General features: G+C 39.2%; 1 protein-coding gene across 1 annotated transcript in view; it reads left to right on the forward strand.

Annotated features, from left to right (window-relative positions):
- The window catches only part of TCEANC2 (transcription elongation factor A N-terminal and central domain containing 2), a gene marked incomplete at both ends in the record, with an annotated part of 28904 nt that overhangs the window by 4427 nt on the left and 4900 nt on the right, over positions 1–19577 (forward strand). The window contains 2 exons of the mRNA XM_084241896.1: positions 1503–1644; positions 17189–17382. Of these exons, the coding sequence (XP_084098022.1) occupies positions 1503–1644; positions 17189–17382 (336 nt within the window). The remainder of the gene's footprint in view (positions 1–1502; positions 1645–17188; positions 17383–19577) is intronic.

Genomic DNA, 19577 nt, shown 5'->3' on the forward strand with positions numbered 1-19577 from the left:
TATAATTAAAGGGACTAGATTCATAAGGATCCTTGGAAAGGCAGTGGGACCCCAACAGAGTCTGTGTGAAGTGGGTTGCCAAAAATTGGAGACTTAGGAAGCATTGCCAACATTATAGGCACTGCAGGTGAGAGCTCAACAATGGAGCTCTCCAACGAGCCACAAAGCACCTCGTACGAGAGTCAGCTTTAAATATCTGCCAAATTCAGAGAGCACAAAAGGCTGATTAGCATGGTATCATAACAGAAAGTGAGGCTTTTCTCATCCCTTCCCCTCCCTTTTTCCCAATTTCATACTCAGGAGGGTCAGAGACCAAAGCAAACAGGCTGGTGGGGGAGGAGGAAAAGCAAAGATGAGGAAATAGAGGAATCAAATCCTCTTCCTACCATGGCTCACCAGCCTAGAAGTAGACCCCAGCCAGAGCAGAGAGGTTTTTTGGGTTCCTTTTTGTTTGTCATGTATATAGAAAAGTGGACAAATCGTTAGTATACCTCTTGACAGATTCTCACAAAGTGAACACACTTGTGTCACTACTACCCAGATCAAGAAACAACATTGTCAGAAGCCTCCAGTGCTTCCTTCAGTTCCCTGAGTGGGCCCACCTCCCCCCAGGAAATAATATCCAAGTCAGGATATTTTTTGTAATTATAAAAGCAACTTTATTGCTTTGTCTCCCAGCTTACTTTTTAAAGAAATCCTTAGTTGAAATAATTGCAGAATTATAGACGAGTTGCAACACAGAACAAAGTACTTCTCCACCCCCTTCATCCAGATTCCTTAATTGTTAATGTTTTACACTTAATGGAAAGATGCAGATAAGCTTAAGATATCATATCCTCCAAAATCCTCAAAGAACATAAAACACTATCACTATAGCCAAGGAGATGCTGCTAGTTTCTTCTAGGAATGAAAGGAGGGGAATGAGTTGGGTGAAGGGTGAAAGGAGACTTAACTTTATAATGTTTTATGTGAAAAGGCAAAATGTTAACTTTCTTCATTACAAATAGAGTTATTCGGTACCTTTTTAAAGTTTTTCAAAATTCTTCAAACAAGAGAGGGTTTGTATTTTATCACCTAGGAAGTAGGGAGCTGTTGAAGTGTGCTTTTAATTGTTGAAATAAATATCTTTATGACTTCTCTGCTCTCTGTTCTTGCCTGTAGAGTAAGACACTCAAGTGAGCTACAGGGTTGATTCACCCCAGCATCATTTTTCTTTTCTTCTCCTTCTTATTGCCTCTCACTGCTTAAGTGCCCAGTGGTGTCTGACATGGTAAGATTAAAACTTGCACTTTTCCTAATAGATGTAACTCTCTTCCTGATTTGCAGTAAGCAGGACCTGCTTTTAAGCAATTACCCATCATTTGGGGCCGTCACACACATTGCTTTGGTTCAGGTCATAATCAATAATTCATATGTCAATGGGAGTCCCATTAGCTCAGGTGAAGGCAGATGTCTTTCTAATGAAAATGCTCCATTTTCCAAATGACTTTTCTTTTTCCCAGAGAGTTGTGGTTGTAGAAGACATAAAAAGATGGAAAGCTATGCTGGAGCTTCCTGATCAAACCAAAGAGAATCTAGTTGAAGTCTTACAAGAATTGAAGAAGAAACTACCCTCTCGGGAAGTGTTAAGGTCAACACGGATAGGTATGTTCCTTATGAATTTTATGGAAAATGCTTTTATTTTGTCTTTTTTCATCTTTTCCTCACTCCCTCAAAATGATCATATCAGTGCTTCTCAAGGTATCTGTAGTGAAGGACCATTGTTTAAAAATTCTCTATTGGTTGTAAACCAGTACTTTTATAATGTCTAATAACATTATCAGAAAATTAAATTAAAATATACAAAATACAAGCCCCATTTTTTTTTTTTTTTTTTTTTTTTGTGGGACCCTCGCCGGCGGCCGGGGAATGAACCGGCACTGCAGAGGCTGCGGGCAGCCTTGCAGCCCAGCGCTCAACCGCTGCACCACCAGGGGAGGCCCTAAAGCCCCACTTTTTAAAAATAATTAGTTTCAATAGATGTAGAATTACTCTCAGATTGTTATGAAAGTTTCTAAATGCTTACTTACCTCCTGGACTAGTGACTGGAATGATCTCTGGATCTTTTGTGTTTGATTCTGAGTGTGCAGAAGTGGATGAGCCTTGATTTGTGACCCCAAGGAACTTAGGGTTTGGTGGAGAATAAGCATGCAGACAAATGGAGACAGTAAAATATGATAGATTATAAATAAAGGCATATAGATAATGTCATGGATACCATTTTGAAAAGGTATATGCTGGCACAAAGGACTGAGTAGTTACTTACATCTGGGGAATTCAGAAAAGGCTTCCTAGAAGAGGCAACATTTCAGTTAAATTTTGAAAGAGACTTGACTTTTCTGTGATGAGTAGAAATAACTTGCAAAGTGTGGTTTATAAAAGCAAAATGATGGTAACATTGCCACTACATCATTTATTATAGCATTGGAGATATTTAAAAGGTAAGTCAGGGACTGTGTTGAATTGCCATTTTAGTACAGTACACAACTGTGAATAATATGCGAGGGAGGGCCAACATGTGTTCCTCAAGCTGCTCCCAACTCCCCAGGGAGTCCAGGGTAGTCATTCACAGCTGCTGTTCTTGCCCTCACTAGCGCAGCCATTGCCTTCTCTGCCTCCCCTTGACCTCTTGTTCATGAGAAGCAGGAGAGAGAGCAGCTTCAGACTGGCGCTAACAGCTGGCAAGAGCTGTGTGAAATCCCCCAGAGGACCCCCAAGAGTCTTGAGAGTTGCACCCCTGTAATATAAACCAGAATCTGAGAAAATTAGATGCTTAAAGAACATAAAACCCTATCATTATAGCCAAGGAGACTTTCCCATCTGCTGCTGGATTTTTTCTTTATAGGTTGTAGTCACTAGAGGGCAATAAGACCATTCATATGAACGGATAAGGTATTTCTACCAGTAGAGGGTACTAGTGATTAATATTTTATGACATGTATATATACGTTCATATGTGTATGTACATGTTCATACTTAGGCACACACCCCAAATACCAGATATGATCAAATCTTAAATATCAACATAATAGGTTGGAATTGTCCTCAAATATAGGACAGTTGATAGTTTTTTAAAATCATTTCTATTTGTTCTTTGAGTACATTTAGGAGTGTGCTTTCAAGAATGGGTGTGTCTGATGTTTAGAGATTTCAATTCAAGGATCATAATGAAACCACAACAGGAGAACTTGACTTAGGAGGAGCTGGAAACCATCCAACTTTTTAGTCTTGACCCTACCCAAAGCCTTCGTTAAATCTGAAGTTGAATGGAGTATAGAGGTTTCTTGGTTCTTTTGTAGTTACATCAGTTGCTAGGCTGAAAATTTATTTAGATCATTGTGGAGAATATTTACATTCTTCCACCCTTAACCTCCTGCCTGTCCTATCCTGTGGGCTATCAGGGACAAATATTTATTGAGTACATCTTTGTGTTGGAACTGTGCTGGCATAATAATGAAGGAGACAGATACTGCCCCTATTTTTTGGAGTGGACAGTCAAATGGAAGGACAGACAATTTAATAAGAGTATCATACGATGTGATGAGTGCTCTGATGATGGGGACAAGTTAGTCAAAGTAGTATATAATTCAGAAGTAGAGAAGAAGGTGTTGAAGAATATATCAGGCAGGATATGCATCATGTGAGTGGTATAGAGGGATAGAAGTGGAATAAAACATGATACATTCCAGAAGCTAAAAGAAGCTCAGTGTATGGAATAAGCTGGAGGGAGTGTCTGGACCAGATGGAGATAGCTCTTTGGAAGCCATTGAAAACAATTTGGTCTTAGCATGTAAAAATTACTCCAAAATTTAATAGCTCAAGTATTTATTATATTACCAGTTTTTTTTTTTTTTGAGGATCAAGAATCTGGGAGGTTCTGACTCATGGTCTCTTAAGAGGTTGCATTCAAACTATTGGCTGGGACTGCAGTTATCTTAAAGCTTGATGAAGGCTTGAAAATCTGCTCAAAGTGGCTCACTCATGGAATTGCTAGCAGGAGGCTTCAAATTCCTTATCACATGGACCTCTCCTTTGGGCTGTTCATCTGGCAGCTGACTTTCTCTAGAAGAAGTTATCAAGAAAAAATAACCAATATTGAAGCCAGGGACTTTTATAACCTAATCTTAGAAGTGACATACCATCACTTTTGTCACATTCTATCAGTCCACAGACCAACCTGGTACAATTTGGGAGGCAACTACACAAGGGTTGTGATTGCCAAGGGGTGAGGGGTCACTGGGGGCTATCTTGTAAACTGGCTACCACAACATATATTTCTTTTTTAAAAAACTAGATATATTTTACTTCCTAAACCTGCAGAATTAGTTTCATTTGTAGAACTTTTACAGACATTATCTCTTCAAAAGCACCTTTCATATTCTCTATTCTTTCCTTCTGGGATTTTATAATTAGAAATGTGTTAGACCTTTCATTGTCAATAACCCTTAACTTGTCTGTCTTGTTTTTATTTCCTGTTTCTTGCAGAATTCAGGGCAGTTTTTTCAGATATATATCCTCCAAGTCACTAATTCTCTCTTTAGCGGATTCTAATCTGCTATTTAACCCATTTGTTAACTTCTTTATTTTCAGCACTCTTTCATTTTTATGTTTCCTTTTTACCTCCTAAATCTGTCTCTTTTAAATATTTATGCATTCTTGTGATTTGTGCCTTTTATTTCCTTGAGCATATAGTGTGTAGTTTTTCTTTGTTCTTCATCCTAATATTTATAGTCCTTGGGAATTGTTATTTGTCTTTATTGTTTATGCTGACTCTTGTGGTGTTTGCTTTCCGATGTGCTTGCTAGTACATTGTGGACTCATTACTTTATTTCATTCTATGGGAATTTTGTGGACTTGATTGGAGAAATTTCCCTATAGAGGGGATTAGTTTCCTTTTTTGTCTCTGCCAGTAGTCAAGGGCCATTTTTGATCAGGAATACTTTTACACTCCTCTCAAGGATCCTGGCTCAGTATGAGAGGACCAGGATTAGCTCTCCCACTTCATCACTGGCCAAAGCTAATTATTTCAACAGTATTGCTTTTAAAGCTCATCCTTCCTTAAGCCTTTCTCTTCAGTCTTTCTTTATGGAGGAGGGAAAGAGGTGAATTTTATTTGTAATCTAGTTGTACTGCAGTGAAAGTGTAGCTTAGTTCACCATAAAGTCTAGATCCTAAAGAAAATAAATGGTTATTATTAAAGAGTTTTGAATGGAGGAATGCCCTACTCACATTTGCATTTTAGAAAAAAACTGACTTTTTTTTTTAAGATTTATGTATTTATATAAGCACTGGGGTACAGGCCAGAGGCACGGGAGGGTGAGAGAATCACCAGAGACAGAGCAGGGAGCAGATCAGGCAGAAGGACCAAAATACACTACTGAGGGGAGCAGCAGGCGAGACAGGAGAGGTCTGCCTGGCATGTGGGAATCTCCCCCGCTGGTCAGGTGGGAATCGCGGGAATCGCAGGAATGGAACTGGGAGCACAGAGGCTGTGGACAGCTTCACAGTGCTGTGCTCAACCTGCTACGCCGTGGGGGAGGCCCCGAAAACTGACTTTTATGAAGGCAAAGTGTTGGAGAGAAACAAACCTTGAGGAAGGAAGCCCAATTAGGAAGCTACTAAAATATCTGCCTGAGAAATGAGGATGGCCTGGATGGAGTAGTAGTCATGGGGATAGAGAAGCATGGCTCAAATCAAGATATATAAATGGAATAAAATCTAAAGGATCTAGAAATCGATTGGATTTTGGGAATGAAGATAAAGGAGTGATGGTTGAGGCACAAATTTCTTATGTGGGCAAGTAGGTGGAAGATAGTACAACTCTTAAGATAGGAAATAGCAGGTTTGGAGGTAGGGAATTAATAAGTTCAGTTTTAGACATACTGTAGAACATCCAAGAGGAAATATCTAACATAATAGTGGATGTATGAAGTTGACGCTAAGGAAAGACAGTGAATATATACTTGGGAGTCATCATCAACATATAGTTAGAAATTGAGGCAATGGAAATAGAAAAGCCTGCCCAGGTATAGAGTATTTAAGAAAAAAACAAGAGTCAAGTCTGAAATCCCGAAGCACACCAATGTGTAAGAGACTTGTAGAAGGAGAGTGAGCAGGTGTGATGAGAGAAACAAAGGAAATGGGAGAGGATGCTGTTAGGAAATGGGAAGCAGTGTTTCTAAGGGGGAGCCAGGGAGATTGGTCAGCAGTGTCCTTTGTTCTCAAATGGGCAAATGAGCTAAGTCTAAAAATTGCACATTGGATTCTGCAAAGATGGTCATTCATTATTTTGGTAAGGACAGTTTCAAGGGCACAGTTAGGGACACAAGCTTGAGAAGTGAAGGAAGTGATAAGGAAAGAACCTCTTTCAAAAAGTTTGGTATTGAAAGAGAGACACAGCAGTATCAGAGAGGGAATATGGGATTGAAGAAAATTCTAATTTTTTATTTTTTAAAAAATATTTATTTACAAGCACTGGGCACAGTCAGAAGCGTGGGAGGGTGAGAGAATTCACCAGAGCCAGAGTGGGGAACAGAACAGGCAGACTGACGAAGTACACTGCTGAGGGGAGCAGCGGGCACTGCAGGAGAGGTCTGTCGCGCCATGTGGGACCCTCGCTGGTGGCCAGGAATTGAACCGGCGCTGCAGAGGCTTCAGGCAGCTTCGCAGCCCAGCGCTCAACCACTGCGCCACCAAGGAAGGCCCAGTTCCTATTTTTTAAATAAGAGCCATTTGAATCTAACCTGATGAGCTTGTAAAGAGGTTTGACAGGTTTATAGAGAGACCTTATCACAAAGAATGGCTGGAATTTAGCAAGGATTGATTGTGGGGGTGAGGGAGAGTGAGAATGTCAAGATGCCACTCACTTTGTTGCCACCTATATCCTCTCCACTGGTCCTTTCTGCCTTCAGACACCCAACATTAAAATATCTTTTCCCCTTTTCTCTTCTGCCTTGTTTTTCCTCTTCCTTTTATAGCCAATGCTTTTAAAAACGATTAGTAATCACAACTCCCCATTTCTGTCCATCCTACTCCTTCATTAAACCCTTTCCATGCTGGTTTCTCCCACTACCACTATTCCTCTCTCTTAGGTCACAAGTGATTGCACTCTATCCAAATCCAATAATCTTGTCTCAGTTCTCATCTTCCCAGAACCATGAATTTGAGACCATTGATTACTCTCTTTTCTGTCAATATAAATGACACTGAACTTGCTGCCAATTCTGTATCTGCTTTTTAAACGTGTATTTCTTTTGTGGCCATTATCTGGGCTGTGATTACTTATTTAATTATTTCATGTACTAAACAGTAGCTCTGTGCCAGCAGGACCATGCTATTTACTCATTAGTGCATTGCAAGCATTGGTGTGGCATTTAGCAGCAGCTCCGGATATCGTCATTAGATAAATAAAAATGACAAGCACCCAAATAAGGTTTTCTCCGTGGCTCTTTCTAGCTTTCTGTATCCATGTTTCTTACCTTTCGTTTTCTTCAGTCCTTGTCCTCTGTCCCTAACAGGAATTGCTTTTCCATAAAGTTCATACCTTAGTCTTTTGTTACTGCTATTTTAGTCTGAATCTGTCCACTTCACTAACTTAACTGAGGCCGTAATTCAGATGACTCTCGTATATACATCTCCTGTCCTGATCTGGTTTTCTATCTTAGACTTTTAGAAAAGTTTCAGTTTACATTTTTTTTTTTTTGCCATTTTCTTGACAGTAATCTTACTAATAGGTAAAAATAGCATTTTGTTTTTATTTGCTGCGTAGAATCTGTTGGCTTTTATGTGTTTGTTGGGACTTCATCTTTTTTGTGAATTGTGTTCTTTGATGACTGTTGCAGTCTTACAATTTTTGTTATCTTTTTGTTTTTTTTTTTTAAAGATTTATTTATTTTTGCATACAAAAGCTGGGGTACAGGCCAGAGATGCGGGGAGTGAGAGGATCCATCAGAGACAGAGTGGGAGACAGAACAGGCAGACTGATGGAAATACACTGCTGAGGGGAGCAGCGGGCAAGTCAGGAGAGGTCTGCTGTGCCATGTAGGTTTCTCCCTGGCCGGCCGGGGATTGAACTCGTGCTGCAGAGGCTGCGGATTGCTTCGTAGTGCAGCGCTTAACCCCTTGCGCCACCAGGGAGGCCCAATTTTTGTTATCTTTTCTGAGTTCTACAACTTGTAGTGTTATAACTCTTATCAAATCCATTTCATTATGTCAATTTATAAACAAGGACACTGAGACCCAGAGAGATGAAATGACTTATCCAGGGCCACATAGTGAGTTAGCACCAGAACTGTGATGAGAGTGCAGCTCTCCTGGGGCAGTGCTGTTTCCTGGTTAGCAGACTGCCATTGTGCCCTGGGCCCCAGCCATATGTGCCTTTATTTTATTGGACCATTTCTATGGGTTCTGCCATCTGCTCAAACTCACCTCTTTTCAATCAGATTTTAGTGCCTTTTCTTGTTTACCCCAAATGGGAGTTTTCTCCTTGCATTTCCATTTTAGTCAACATCCCTAACATTTTGCTTTGATGTAAACTCTTTAGGTGGAAATGTCTAGCAGGAAGTTAAAGATGTGGGATTGAGGCTCAGATGAGAGATTTAGACTAAAAATATATATTTGGAAGTCATTTGCCTTGGAAGCATTTGCCTAAAATCACCTAAATGGATGAGTTCTCTCAGTAAAAGAAAAGATTAAAGGCTAAAGGGTTGAACCTGAGTAAAGATCCAAGGTGGGGAAGTGGGAGGAGGAAGAGGAGCTGGTGAAGAGGTAGAGGGAGTGTAACTGGAGAGGGGAGAAGATAGCTGAGGCAGTACAGTGTCTTGTGGACCATGGAGGGGAGGGTTTTGAAAGGCAGAGGAGGGGAGTGGTCTCACTGTTCTCAAGTGGTCTGGAAACTTGGGGGCCAGCAGAGCAAAAGCCTTTGGACCTGGCACTTCATGGGGCCTCTGAGCCTGGGCACCTTTATTATAAAGGAAACCAGTGTGTAAAGCGTACCTAGTAAATGGCTGATGCAGCAGTGCAGGTTGGCCTTGCACTCAACCTGGTGAGCAAGCATCTCCTCTTTTGCAATACTAATGTGAATAGTCTGGGGAGAGTCTTACGTCATTTATATTGATCTGATTTCAGAGAGGCCTTATTTTTATTTATGATTGACAACAACAACAATACTCCTATATTTACAAAACGCTTTTACAACTATGACCTCATTTGATCTGTATAACAATTCTGAAGGTAAATGTTTTTATTTTCCCTGTTTGACAAATGGGAAAACCGAAGCTTGGAGAGCTTAAAGTAACTGGCCCAGGACAGAAAACCAAATAATAAGTGACAAAGCTAAGATGTTCTTATACCTTGTCATGTCACCTACTGAAACTTAGAGATGCACCTTTTGTCTGTGGCAAACTCTTTCTGTCCTTGAAGACCAAGATGAAACATAATCTTCTACGTGAAGCTAAAAAAAAAATTTTGTTGAATGAATAAATGAGTTGGTGAGTGAGTGAATGAACATGTATGTTGTTTAACTTGCCCACAGACACAGCATAAGTTAGGGGAAAGACGGGCCTCCCTGGTGGCACAAGGGGTTAAGACACAACCTATGAAGATGTCCGCAGCCTCTGCAGCACGAGTTTGATCCCACGGCCAGGGAGCTACCCACATGGCGCAGCAGACCTCTCCTGTTTTGACTGCTGCTCCCCTCAGCAGTGTACTACTGTCAATCTGCCTGTTCTGTTTCCCACTGTCTCTGGTGAATCCTCTCACCTCCCCCCCCCCCCTTTGGCCTGTATCCCAGTTCCTGTATGTGTAAATAAATAAATCTTTAAAAAAAAATAAGTTAGGGGAAAGACTTTCAAATAACTTTCTATTCTCAAGTTGTTTCATAGATTCCCATTGCTTCAGCAATCCTGAACTATGAACACTGTCCTGACAAATTGGCTGAAAACAATACCAATTTATTATTTTGTAATTCTGTAGATCAGAAGTTCATTATGGGTCTCATTGAGCTGAGATCAAGGTGTTGGCAGAGCTTATGTTCTTTTCTGGAGACTCTAGGGGAGAATCTGTTTCCTTGCCTTTTCTAGTTTCTAGAAGCCATTGTATTCCTAGACTAGTGCCTCCCTTCTTCCATCTTCAGAATTAGTAGTGATGGGTCAGATTCTTTTCATACCTCATCTGTCTGATCCCCTTCTACTTTCAAGGACTCGTATAATTAGATTGGGCCTACCTAGATCATCCAGGTGATTCTCCCTATCTCAGGATCCTCAACCGTAACCGTATCTGCTAAGCCCCTTTACATAAGGTAGCATATTCACGTGCTCTGAGGATTAAGGCATGGATATCTTTGGGTGCCATTATATTTCCTACCCTAACCTCAAGTTATGCCCTGCTATATCAGATTCTGTTCACTCTGCTCTTTGTGTGAGTCCTGTCTATGTGAGTCATTGTCAAGACTCATGACAAGAATTGCCTCTTTCATGGTATTCCCTGATTTCCTTTGCCAGATGAATTGACTTCTCTGTCCTTTTGGCCCTTCCTAGGGATCCCCTTTCAATACTATCTCAGGAACTATAGCATACTGATGGCTTTGTTTTTATTTCGGTGTCTTCTCCATGGAACTGCTGTAGAGCAGGGCTGTCCCTTGATGAACATGCTATCCCAATGTCTAGCACAGGGCCTGGTGCACCTCTGTATTTGTAATGTTTGTTACATGATCGAAAGACTGCTTCCTGCAGGGAATTTGTCTTAACAATGTGCTGGATGCAGAAGCCCTCTACCCTTAAGCCCAGGGGACTTGACCTAGATCATAAGACCAGCCAGTGGCACTGCTTGCTTTAAAACATAAACTTCATGGAGCAAATAATGACTTTTTGCAGATCATTAACTTCCTTGATGTAGCTACTGACCAACTTGTGACCTTGGAGAAAGGTCATGGAGCCTCATTTTTTTCATCTGAATCAGGAGGAGGTAGGACTGTATGATCAGCAGAGGCGATAGTATGGAGTTAAAGAATGAGCTCTGGAATCAGACTGCCTACATCTGAAAACTGGCCCGGCTTCTTACTTGCTCTCTTCTTTGAATTTACTTAACCTCTTAATTCCTTGGCTCTCTACTTGTTAAGTGGGGGTAAAACACCTACTTCATAGGGTTGTTCTGAGGAGTAAACTAGTTAAAAGTATGTAAAACACTTAAAACAGTGGCTAACTTCATTATTATCATGAAGTTCCCATTGTTATCTAAAATTTATGATTTTGCCTTGTTTTTTCTAGAAGAGGGTTCCATAGACTCCCTCTCATCTTTTCCTGCCCCAAACTGGAGTGCCTTACCTGTCATCATTCTTCTTTGGATACTCCTCCCTCTTGCTGACAATCTTGCAAACCACTGGACCCCAAGACAGCCTTACTTCCTGCCTGTGCTGGGATGGTTTCCCGGTGTTGGCAGAGGCTCCTGACCAGTCTAGGTGGAGCTCCTCTGGGGGATATCTGTGGGATGTACTGCCCCCTGCAGGCCATGAGCGAGTGGGTCCACTGCTCTGGCCTGCATGTTGAAGCCCTCTGCCTTTTGACATCCTCTCAGGGCATGTGCTCTTCTGATTTGGGAATACCAAGGAGGTGAACAACATCATTGTAAAAGAGCTTCACTGAATGCTTCCCGTGTGCCAGTCCCTATTAACAGAGAAGCACCGGGTATTAGGGCTTAAGGGTACAGCTATGATTCAGGCTGCTTCTGACTTCCACACTTGCTGTGAAGCCATAGGCGAGGTACTGAGTTTCAGTTCCTCATATGTAAAAATGATATATAATAATACTGTTCAATTCGTTTTTCATTATAAAAATTAAATGAGATAATTCCCATAAAATTTATAGTGGAAGCATCAAGAATCCTTAGCAATGGATAAGAGTTAGAAACTTTTCATTTCCCCATTGCCTTTGTATGTGGTTCTTTACAGTATAGTTCTATTATTTTGTTTGCAATTGTGTGATTTTCCCAATCAACTACATCCATATTCAAATGTTAGTACAAAACGAATTTGAAGCTAAATGTAAATGGCTTTCTCTTTGTTTGATTCAGCTCAGCAAACATTTTTTGTTTGTTCTGTGCTAGACACCATGGTGGGAACTGGGGGTAGGACTTGGAATAAGGTATGGATTTTGTTCTCAAGAAGTTTACCATTTAGAGGGGAGATTAAAGGGTAAGAGCACTGGAGTGAGAGAAAGGAGGAAAGGGGGTGGCATGGTGAGAGGTAAGGTCGAAGAGGTTCTTGGTGACGGAGAGCTTGAATGCTATGCTTAGAAATCAACAAGAAATGGCTTTTGGTAAGGAAATTATGTCATCAAATTGTGTTTCTGAAGGGTTATTTGGACTTCGGTGTAGAGGCTGAATTGGAATAGGCCAGACTGAAAACCCAGATTAGTAAATCAGTGCAGTAGACCCATGGAGAGCTGAGGAGGACCAGAACCAGGGCAGCAGTGAGGATGGAGAGGGACTAAGAAAGAAAGGAAAAAGAGAGAAGAAATGTTAATGAGCTTGAAATGATGAGTGGATGGTGGTGGTATTGTGTGGCAACAAATACAGGAGTAGGGACTGAGGCTGCTGCTCCTGAGTTTCATTTTAGCAATGTTGACTGGATTCTTATAAAATAAATGGGTTGAGATGTCCAGCACCGGACCAGATATTTGGGCCTTGTGCTTAATGAGTGCCTTTGGGCTAAGATACCTAGTTGGGAGTCATCTGCTTGTAGGTGGGCATTGGACCTCAGGAATGGGTAAGATTATTCAGGCAAGGTAGGCGGAGAAAGAAGAGAAGAGGCCAAGCACAGCACCCCCACTGGGGTTCACAGATGATTAAAAGATGAGGCAAAGGGTGTGCAACCTGCAGAAGAGAGAGAGAAGGAAGTGGAGAACTGGAAACAGGTGGTGTCTCAAAAAAGCAGTGGAAAAAAGTATTTCAGAAGGAAGATGGCAGCAGTATCTGATGCCAGAGCAGGATCAAATAACATCCGGCTGGAGGAGGTCCATGGATTCAAGTAGAAGGATTCTGAGGGGCTTCTGCATCTTCATTTATCATATATAAAACTGGGTCATTCTTGGAGACAGAAAAGGATCAGGTGAGGAACACATGACAGGAAGGATCTCTATTCCAAAACACTGAATATACCTCTATTATAGCACAGCCCAGCTGTTAGGATTTATTACAGGTTGAGCGGCCCAGGAGATTGTGAGCTGAACTGCATGATACACAGAGGCCCACTATACAGAAGAGACCCCTACTAATAATTGAATTATAAATTCTTCTAGAACTCTTTTTTCACTGCATATAAACAACTACATTTATATGTGCACACAGATGAAATTTAAAAATAAGTATCGGGTTACACTGTGCATACTCTTCTGAGAACCTGCTCTTTTCACTTAACTGAGTTGTCATCTCTTTCCATGTTGCTACTGTAGAGCTGTCTTTATTGGCTCCAAAGTATTCATTGTTTGAACACACTATAATTTATTTAACAATTGGATCCTTGATGATGAACATGTGGATTGTTTCTGGCTTTTTGCTACCATGAATAGTACTGGCATAAATATTTTTTGTACTTCTATCTTCTTTGCATGCTTTGGCAGGGTGTGCATAGATTAATTCCGGGGATTCTCTTAATCATCTCTCTACTCTCAACACCAGGCATAAAGTAAATGCTCAGTAAAAAGTGTTAAAATGCCCCAAATTTAGGTCTCTGAGGTCCTGCATTGTCTCATTTATCATTGTATTTTTAGCATCTGCATCAGTGACCAACAGCACACAAAAAATTCTTCGCTGAACGAGTAATCGTAAACAGGGAGACCTCTGCTCAGAAAAGGAAGTATCAAGTAGTGACTTCAGTTTGAAGTGATGTGTGTTTCAGAAGTACCTCACTAAGCTTTGCCAACTCAGAAACACCTTGAGACATTTCTGATGAGTGCTCCGCATTCCTCTTCCTCTCTCTCCTTCTGTGTCATGAGTGTTGATGAACTCCTTTCCCCGGGCAGAAGAAAGGCTGAACAAAAATTGTTGATAAATAATTGGTTAGAGTGAGAAATTAAAGACTTTGTCTTCCTTTCAAAGTTTCGCTTCCTTTTCACCTCCGGGCTGATCTTCACAGAGCCTCTAAAGGCAGGGCAGTCTCCCAAGCATGGGACCTTGTACAAAGAGTAGACCGTTACAATATCTATGGAGAGAAAATGAGCCAAGCAAATGTTGGACTGTGCAGTTCACCTAATCTGAGAATTTTTCTAAATGTTTTGACCATTTTCCTAAATTTAAATCCTTTTCCACTTCTCTTCATGAGCTTCATTTTTCTATTTCCTAGGTCTGGACACTTATTTTTTGTGTGCCGTTCCATGTAATTTTAATTACCATTGCTTTATAATATCTTTGTAATAATCTTCTATCTTAAGTTACACCTCATAATCCTTATTTTCAAAATAGTATATTATACCCCTACTTGCTTTTATTTCTGAAAGATGTCTGAAAAGATGTAGATGTATTCTAATAAAAATGGCCTGTTGAGATTTTTGATTAAGATTATATTAAATCTACAGATTCATTTCTGTTTTGACATCTTTATGCTAATCTTTCTGTTATGTAATATGGTACATTTTCTCCCTTAATTCAAATCTTCTGGTGTATATTTTAGTAAAAATATATATTGTTCTTCATATGGGTCTCTAATTCCACCAACTTCTACTGAACACCCACTCTCTCCAATCCCTACCTCCTACCACTGGCTCTCTCCTAAAGGTACGAAGATGACATGTCACAGTTCTTGCTCCTAAGGAGCTTTTTTGATGGGCATTAGAGATAACTGATCAGATAATGACAAGTGATTATAATACTTATTATGATCAACACAGAAGCACAAAGTGCTAAGGAAGCACAGAAGAGGGCTACCAACCAAGGCTGAAAGTATTGAGGAGGACTTCCTGGAAGAGGGGACTACTGAACTGAGTTTTAAAGGCAGTATGAAAGTTAACCAGACGAAGAGGGAATAAAAGTATTCCAGTCAGACAGATTGTTCCCCGGAGTATATGTTCAAAAGAAAGAGACAAGAAAAAATAATTGCAACATTTTAGGAGATGCACAGATTATGAAGGGACTTGTGTGGGCATAGAGTTGAAAGGTTAAGTGGAGGGGTGAAATGACCAGATTTGTTTTAGAAAAATTTTCCCTAAATAGAAAATAATAAAGTTAAATGGAGACCACTTTGGCTGCAGTATGGAAGATGGCATTGAGGGGTTCCAAACAGGCAGAGAGGCCAGTGTGTATAGGTGAATGGGGGGCTTTTGGAGTCTTCTGGAGTGACATGCCCTATGGCAAGGGCAGTGGTAATAAGGATGGAGAAAAAGGGGCAGTTCCAAAGGTAGGTACACACACAAACAGCACCTGGGCACACTCACACCCCGCCTCTTGTTAATGTGTTGCTGAATGGTTTAAAGTTTTTACTAGTTTAAGCAGGACTTTTCCCTTTGTATTCTGACTGGTTATTGCTACCCTAAGGGAGCAACTGATTTTTAAAAATGACACCTTGCATTCTTCTACTTCCTGACTAAGGATTTTGTTGATTTCTTTGACATTTATATATATATATATATATATATATTTTTTTTTTTTTTTTACCAAAACACACATATATATCATTATCCTTCATTTTTCCTATTTTTATTATAAATATCTCAAACATAATAAAAAATGGAATAATATAACACACTCCCATATACCTTTCACCTAGCTTTAATAACTTAAGATTTTGTCCCACTTACATCATCTTTTCCTTTTTTGTGTTTTTGTGCTGCTATTTTTAAAAAAGATTTATTTATTCATGCATATAAGAACCAGGGTATAAACCAGATGTGCCGGAGGGTGAGAGGATTCACCAGAGACAGAGTGGGGAACAGAACTGTCAGACTGACTGAAATACACTGCTGAGGGGAGCGGTGGGCAATACAGGAGAGGTCTGCCTTGCCATGTGGATATCTCCCTGGCCGACTGGGAGTCGAACCCACGCTGCAGAGGCTGCAGACAGATTCACAGTGCTGCGCTCAACTGGGAGGCCCTTGTGCTGCTACTGAAGTATTTTAAAGCAGAATCTCAGATCTTTTGTCATTTCAGCTTATATATTTCTTTAAAAAAAGGATGTTTTCCCATATAACCACAATACCATTAATCATGCTTAACAAAATCAACACTGTTTCCTTGATATAATTTAATACCTAGTATATATTTATATTCCTTGTTTAAAAAACATCTTTTACTACTTGGTTTGTTTCAGTTAGGATTTGATTCACACGTATTTGGTAACTTGGACTTAAAAGACTTTTCTAATCTTTAGCAGATTCTAACCCTATTCTGTTTAAAAAATGCCATTGCATATAGAAGAAATCATGTCTGTTTACCTCTACTATTAATATATAATGTGTATTCTGGTTCTCATGTTTTCTATCAACTGGAGGTTAGCTTTGAATGACTAGTTGGATTTTGGTTCATCTTTTCTTTGTGGGGAGGGTGCAAAACTACTTCCTTGGTAGTGCTATAAGGTGCTACCTCTGTCTGATAGTCCCACTCTTAGGGATGCTATAATTGATCAGGGGTTCAGGTGAGGAGAGCTCACCCCTCCATTATAAATTTCCCCCATCAACTTTTCAGGGAGTGAATTCATCCACTAATGATTGTCACCTGAATGAATTATTTCATGATGGGCCAAAATTTTTTCCGTCAGTCTTTTCACAATTTTTAGCTGAATAAAGAACATTCCCTCACCAGCTGGGGCTATTTGGTTGTCCTGAAATGTAATATATACTGAAAAGATAAAATAAATGCATAATTCATATTCTTTTATTGTAATTTTTTTGGATAAGGAGTTGGTACCTTATTCTATTTTAAGTATCTGGGTAATGCTTCTATGTTATGATTATATTGGCTAGTCCAGTGATTCTACCCCATGATTATTCTGTTATTTCAACCTTTGAGAAGCGCATCTACGTTTGCTCAGGAGCCATTGCATACCTAAGGAGCCTCACATCCTAGGTATGTGAATGCCTTTCTAAGTGCCACATGTCAGTCCATCTTGTCCTTTCTTTTCAGAAGGCCAACAATCTTTCCTTTGGTTTCTCTTCTCTTGTTCCAGGTCACACCGTGAACAAGATGCGTCAACATTCAGATGCAGAAGTGGCTTGTCTTGCCAGAGAGGTTTACACTGAGTGGAGAACTTTCATTGAAAAACATTTGGATAGGCCGTCTATTGAAGTCCGAAGTGACTCCAAGACTGAGACATTGAGGAAGAATGCCCAGAAATTACTCTCAGAGGCCTTGGGATTAGAGGTAATGTCCTGGTTAGAATGTGATTACTAGGCTTTCATGATTTCATAATGGACTTTCATAGTCTCAGTGTTGTGGTTTTTCTTTGTTTAACTAGTTCTTCGAACTGGTTTTTCTTTAAGGATTTTGGATTTGTAAGCATTCTGGGAGACAATGACGTAGAAAGAGTGCAGGCGTTGGAACTAGCAAGGCCTGGGTTAAAAACCTGGCTCCTAGTGCATGCTGGTTACTCACTGCTTGTGCAGTGTGGTATACCTTAGGCAAGCCCCTTAATATTTCTGAGACTTTATTTTTTATCTGTAAAATAGGGTTATAATTTCTATCACCTTAGATGGTTAGGTTAATAAAATAAACAGTTTATATACAGGAATAGTGTAGTGCCTGCTAATTACAAGTCATGTAATGAATGCTGATTCTTTCCCACTGAAAATTCTTACCCTTCTCATTGAAGCAAAAATTCTGGGTTGGACTATGCTGTTAGATATTGATGGAAAAATAAATAGTTGTCTATTGAAAAGGCTCTACTCTCTCCTTTTTTGTTAACACTCATACCTTTACTTCTGAAGCATAAAATCAATTGACTAGATATAATCCCTATTATCTTCATAGCCAGCTTCAGATGATGTTAGTTGTTTGAGTTACATATCCTGAAGAGGGACTTTTGCTTGCTCACAATAATTTTAATCATCATCATCAAACAAATCTTATAGGGCAATTAATATTCTAAATCTATATTTTTCCTATTCTCAAGATATTCATATTAAAATATCCTTAAAAGATAATATTAACAAAAGAAACAGCTCAGAAGTATGGATTAAATTTGTTACTGCATTCTCTGAAAATATATTTTAACCTTTCTGTCTCAATAATATATCCACAAAGAAAAGGCAAATGGACTGGTGGCATATTATTTTCTTTTTAAAGTTTTGGATTTTTTTAATATAACCTGATGATAGAAAATGAGAAAAACATAGAAAGGAAAAATGAAATCACCATCGAATCCCTTTTTTCGCCTCCCAACATAATGTTAACATTTTGGTGCATTTCCTTTTTGGTAAATTATATTATTCTTTAAATGAATGTTGGGCGAATTACGATTATCCCAGATTTATTAAGAACCAATTTTATATGTCAAATGTTCCATAAGAAGTTTTTGGTGAGTCTTCTCACCAACCCCGCCTCTGACCTACATCCCAGTTCTTGTATGCATAAATAAAAATAAATATTGATTATTTAAATAACATTGCAGGAATTTGACATACAATTATTTACATTTGCATTATCTCTTAAATCTTGATCAGTATCATTTTGTATAACCTTTCCTAGATATTTTTATCACATTTATAATTTTTAATGTGTATTTAATGGTATACTGAATTGATATGCTATAGGTTTGCTTAACTTTTCCTAAAGGAAGCTTTAATGTGAATATGAAACCCTTAGAAGGGAAAAAATGTGAAGGTTGTAAGTCTAATTTTCCAGAGTATCGATTAGCCGACGAGACTTGCTATTTGATATTTTAAGTGAAGTTTGTTTTTTAAATAAGTCAAAATTCCTACAGAAACATAGAATGTGGGTATATAATATGTAGTTAATGTGGTGGTAAATACCAGTTCCCTGTGGTATCTTTTTAAGTAAATGATAATAACGAAGCTATGCTTGTAAGGATTAATGAGCAGTTTGCCTGCTATATTAAACTCCATAATAATTATCCTTTTAGTTTATCCATTAATTATCCTTTAAATGGCATATCAAGTGGTAAGCACTCATGTGTTACAAAGCAAAGTTAAAAAAGTGATACATTCATTAGTGCTTTCCAACATAATTGGAAAAAATATCAGATTAAGCATAGTTGAATGATTTTGTTCCCAAAGAGTAAATTTTAAATATTAAAAGAGTGCCTCTTACTGTCTTCCTTGGCCAAAAAAAACAAACAAACAAAAAAAAAAACCAATCTGTTTTTCTTGCAATAAACAGCATTTGGTAGTATTTTTATCAGTTTGGCATGTCAGAGAATATAAATACAAACACTTAGAGTTAACGCTTAGCACCTATCATCATCTGAAACATTGCCATATTGGGGTAAATCAGCGAGCCATCTAATCCAGTATTTGGTCTTTGACAGTACCCAGTGTTAAATGCATTCAAATTGGATAGCAGTTCTCCATAAATGGACAACCGTTGGGTAAATTATTGAC

The sequence above is a fragment of the Talpa europaea genome (assembly GCF_964194135.1).
Source record: "Talpa europaea genome assembly, chromosome: 9".
NCBI classification, from domain to species: Eukaryota; Metazoa; Chordata; class Mammalia; order Eulipotyphla; family Talpidae; genus Talpa; species Talpa europaea.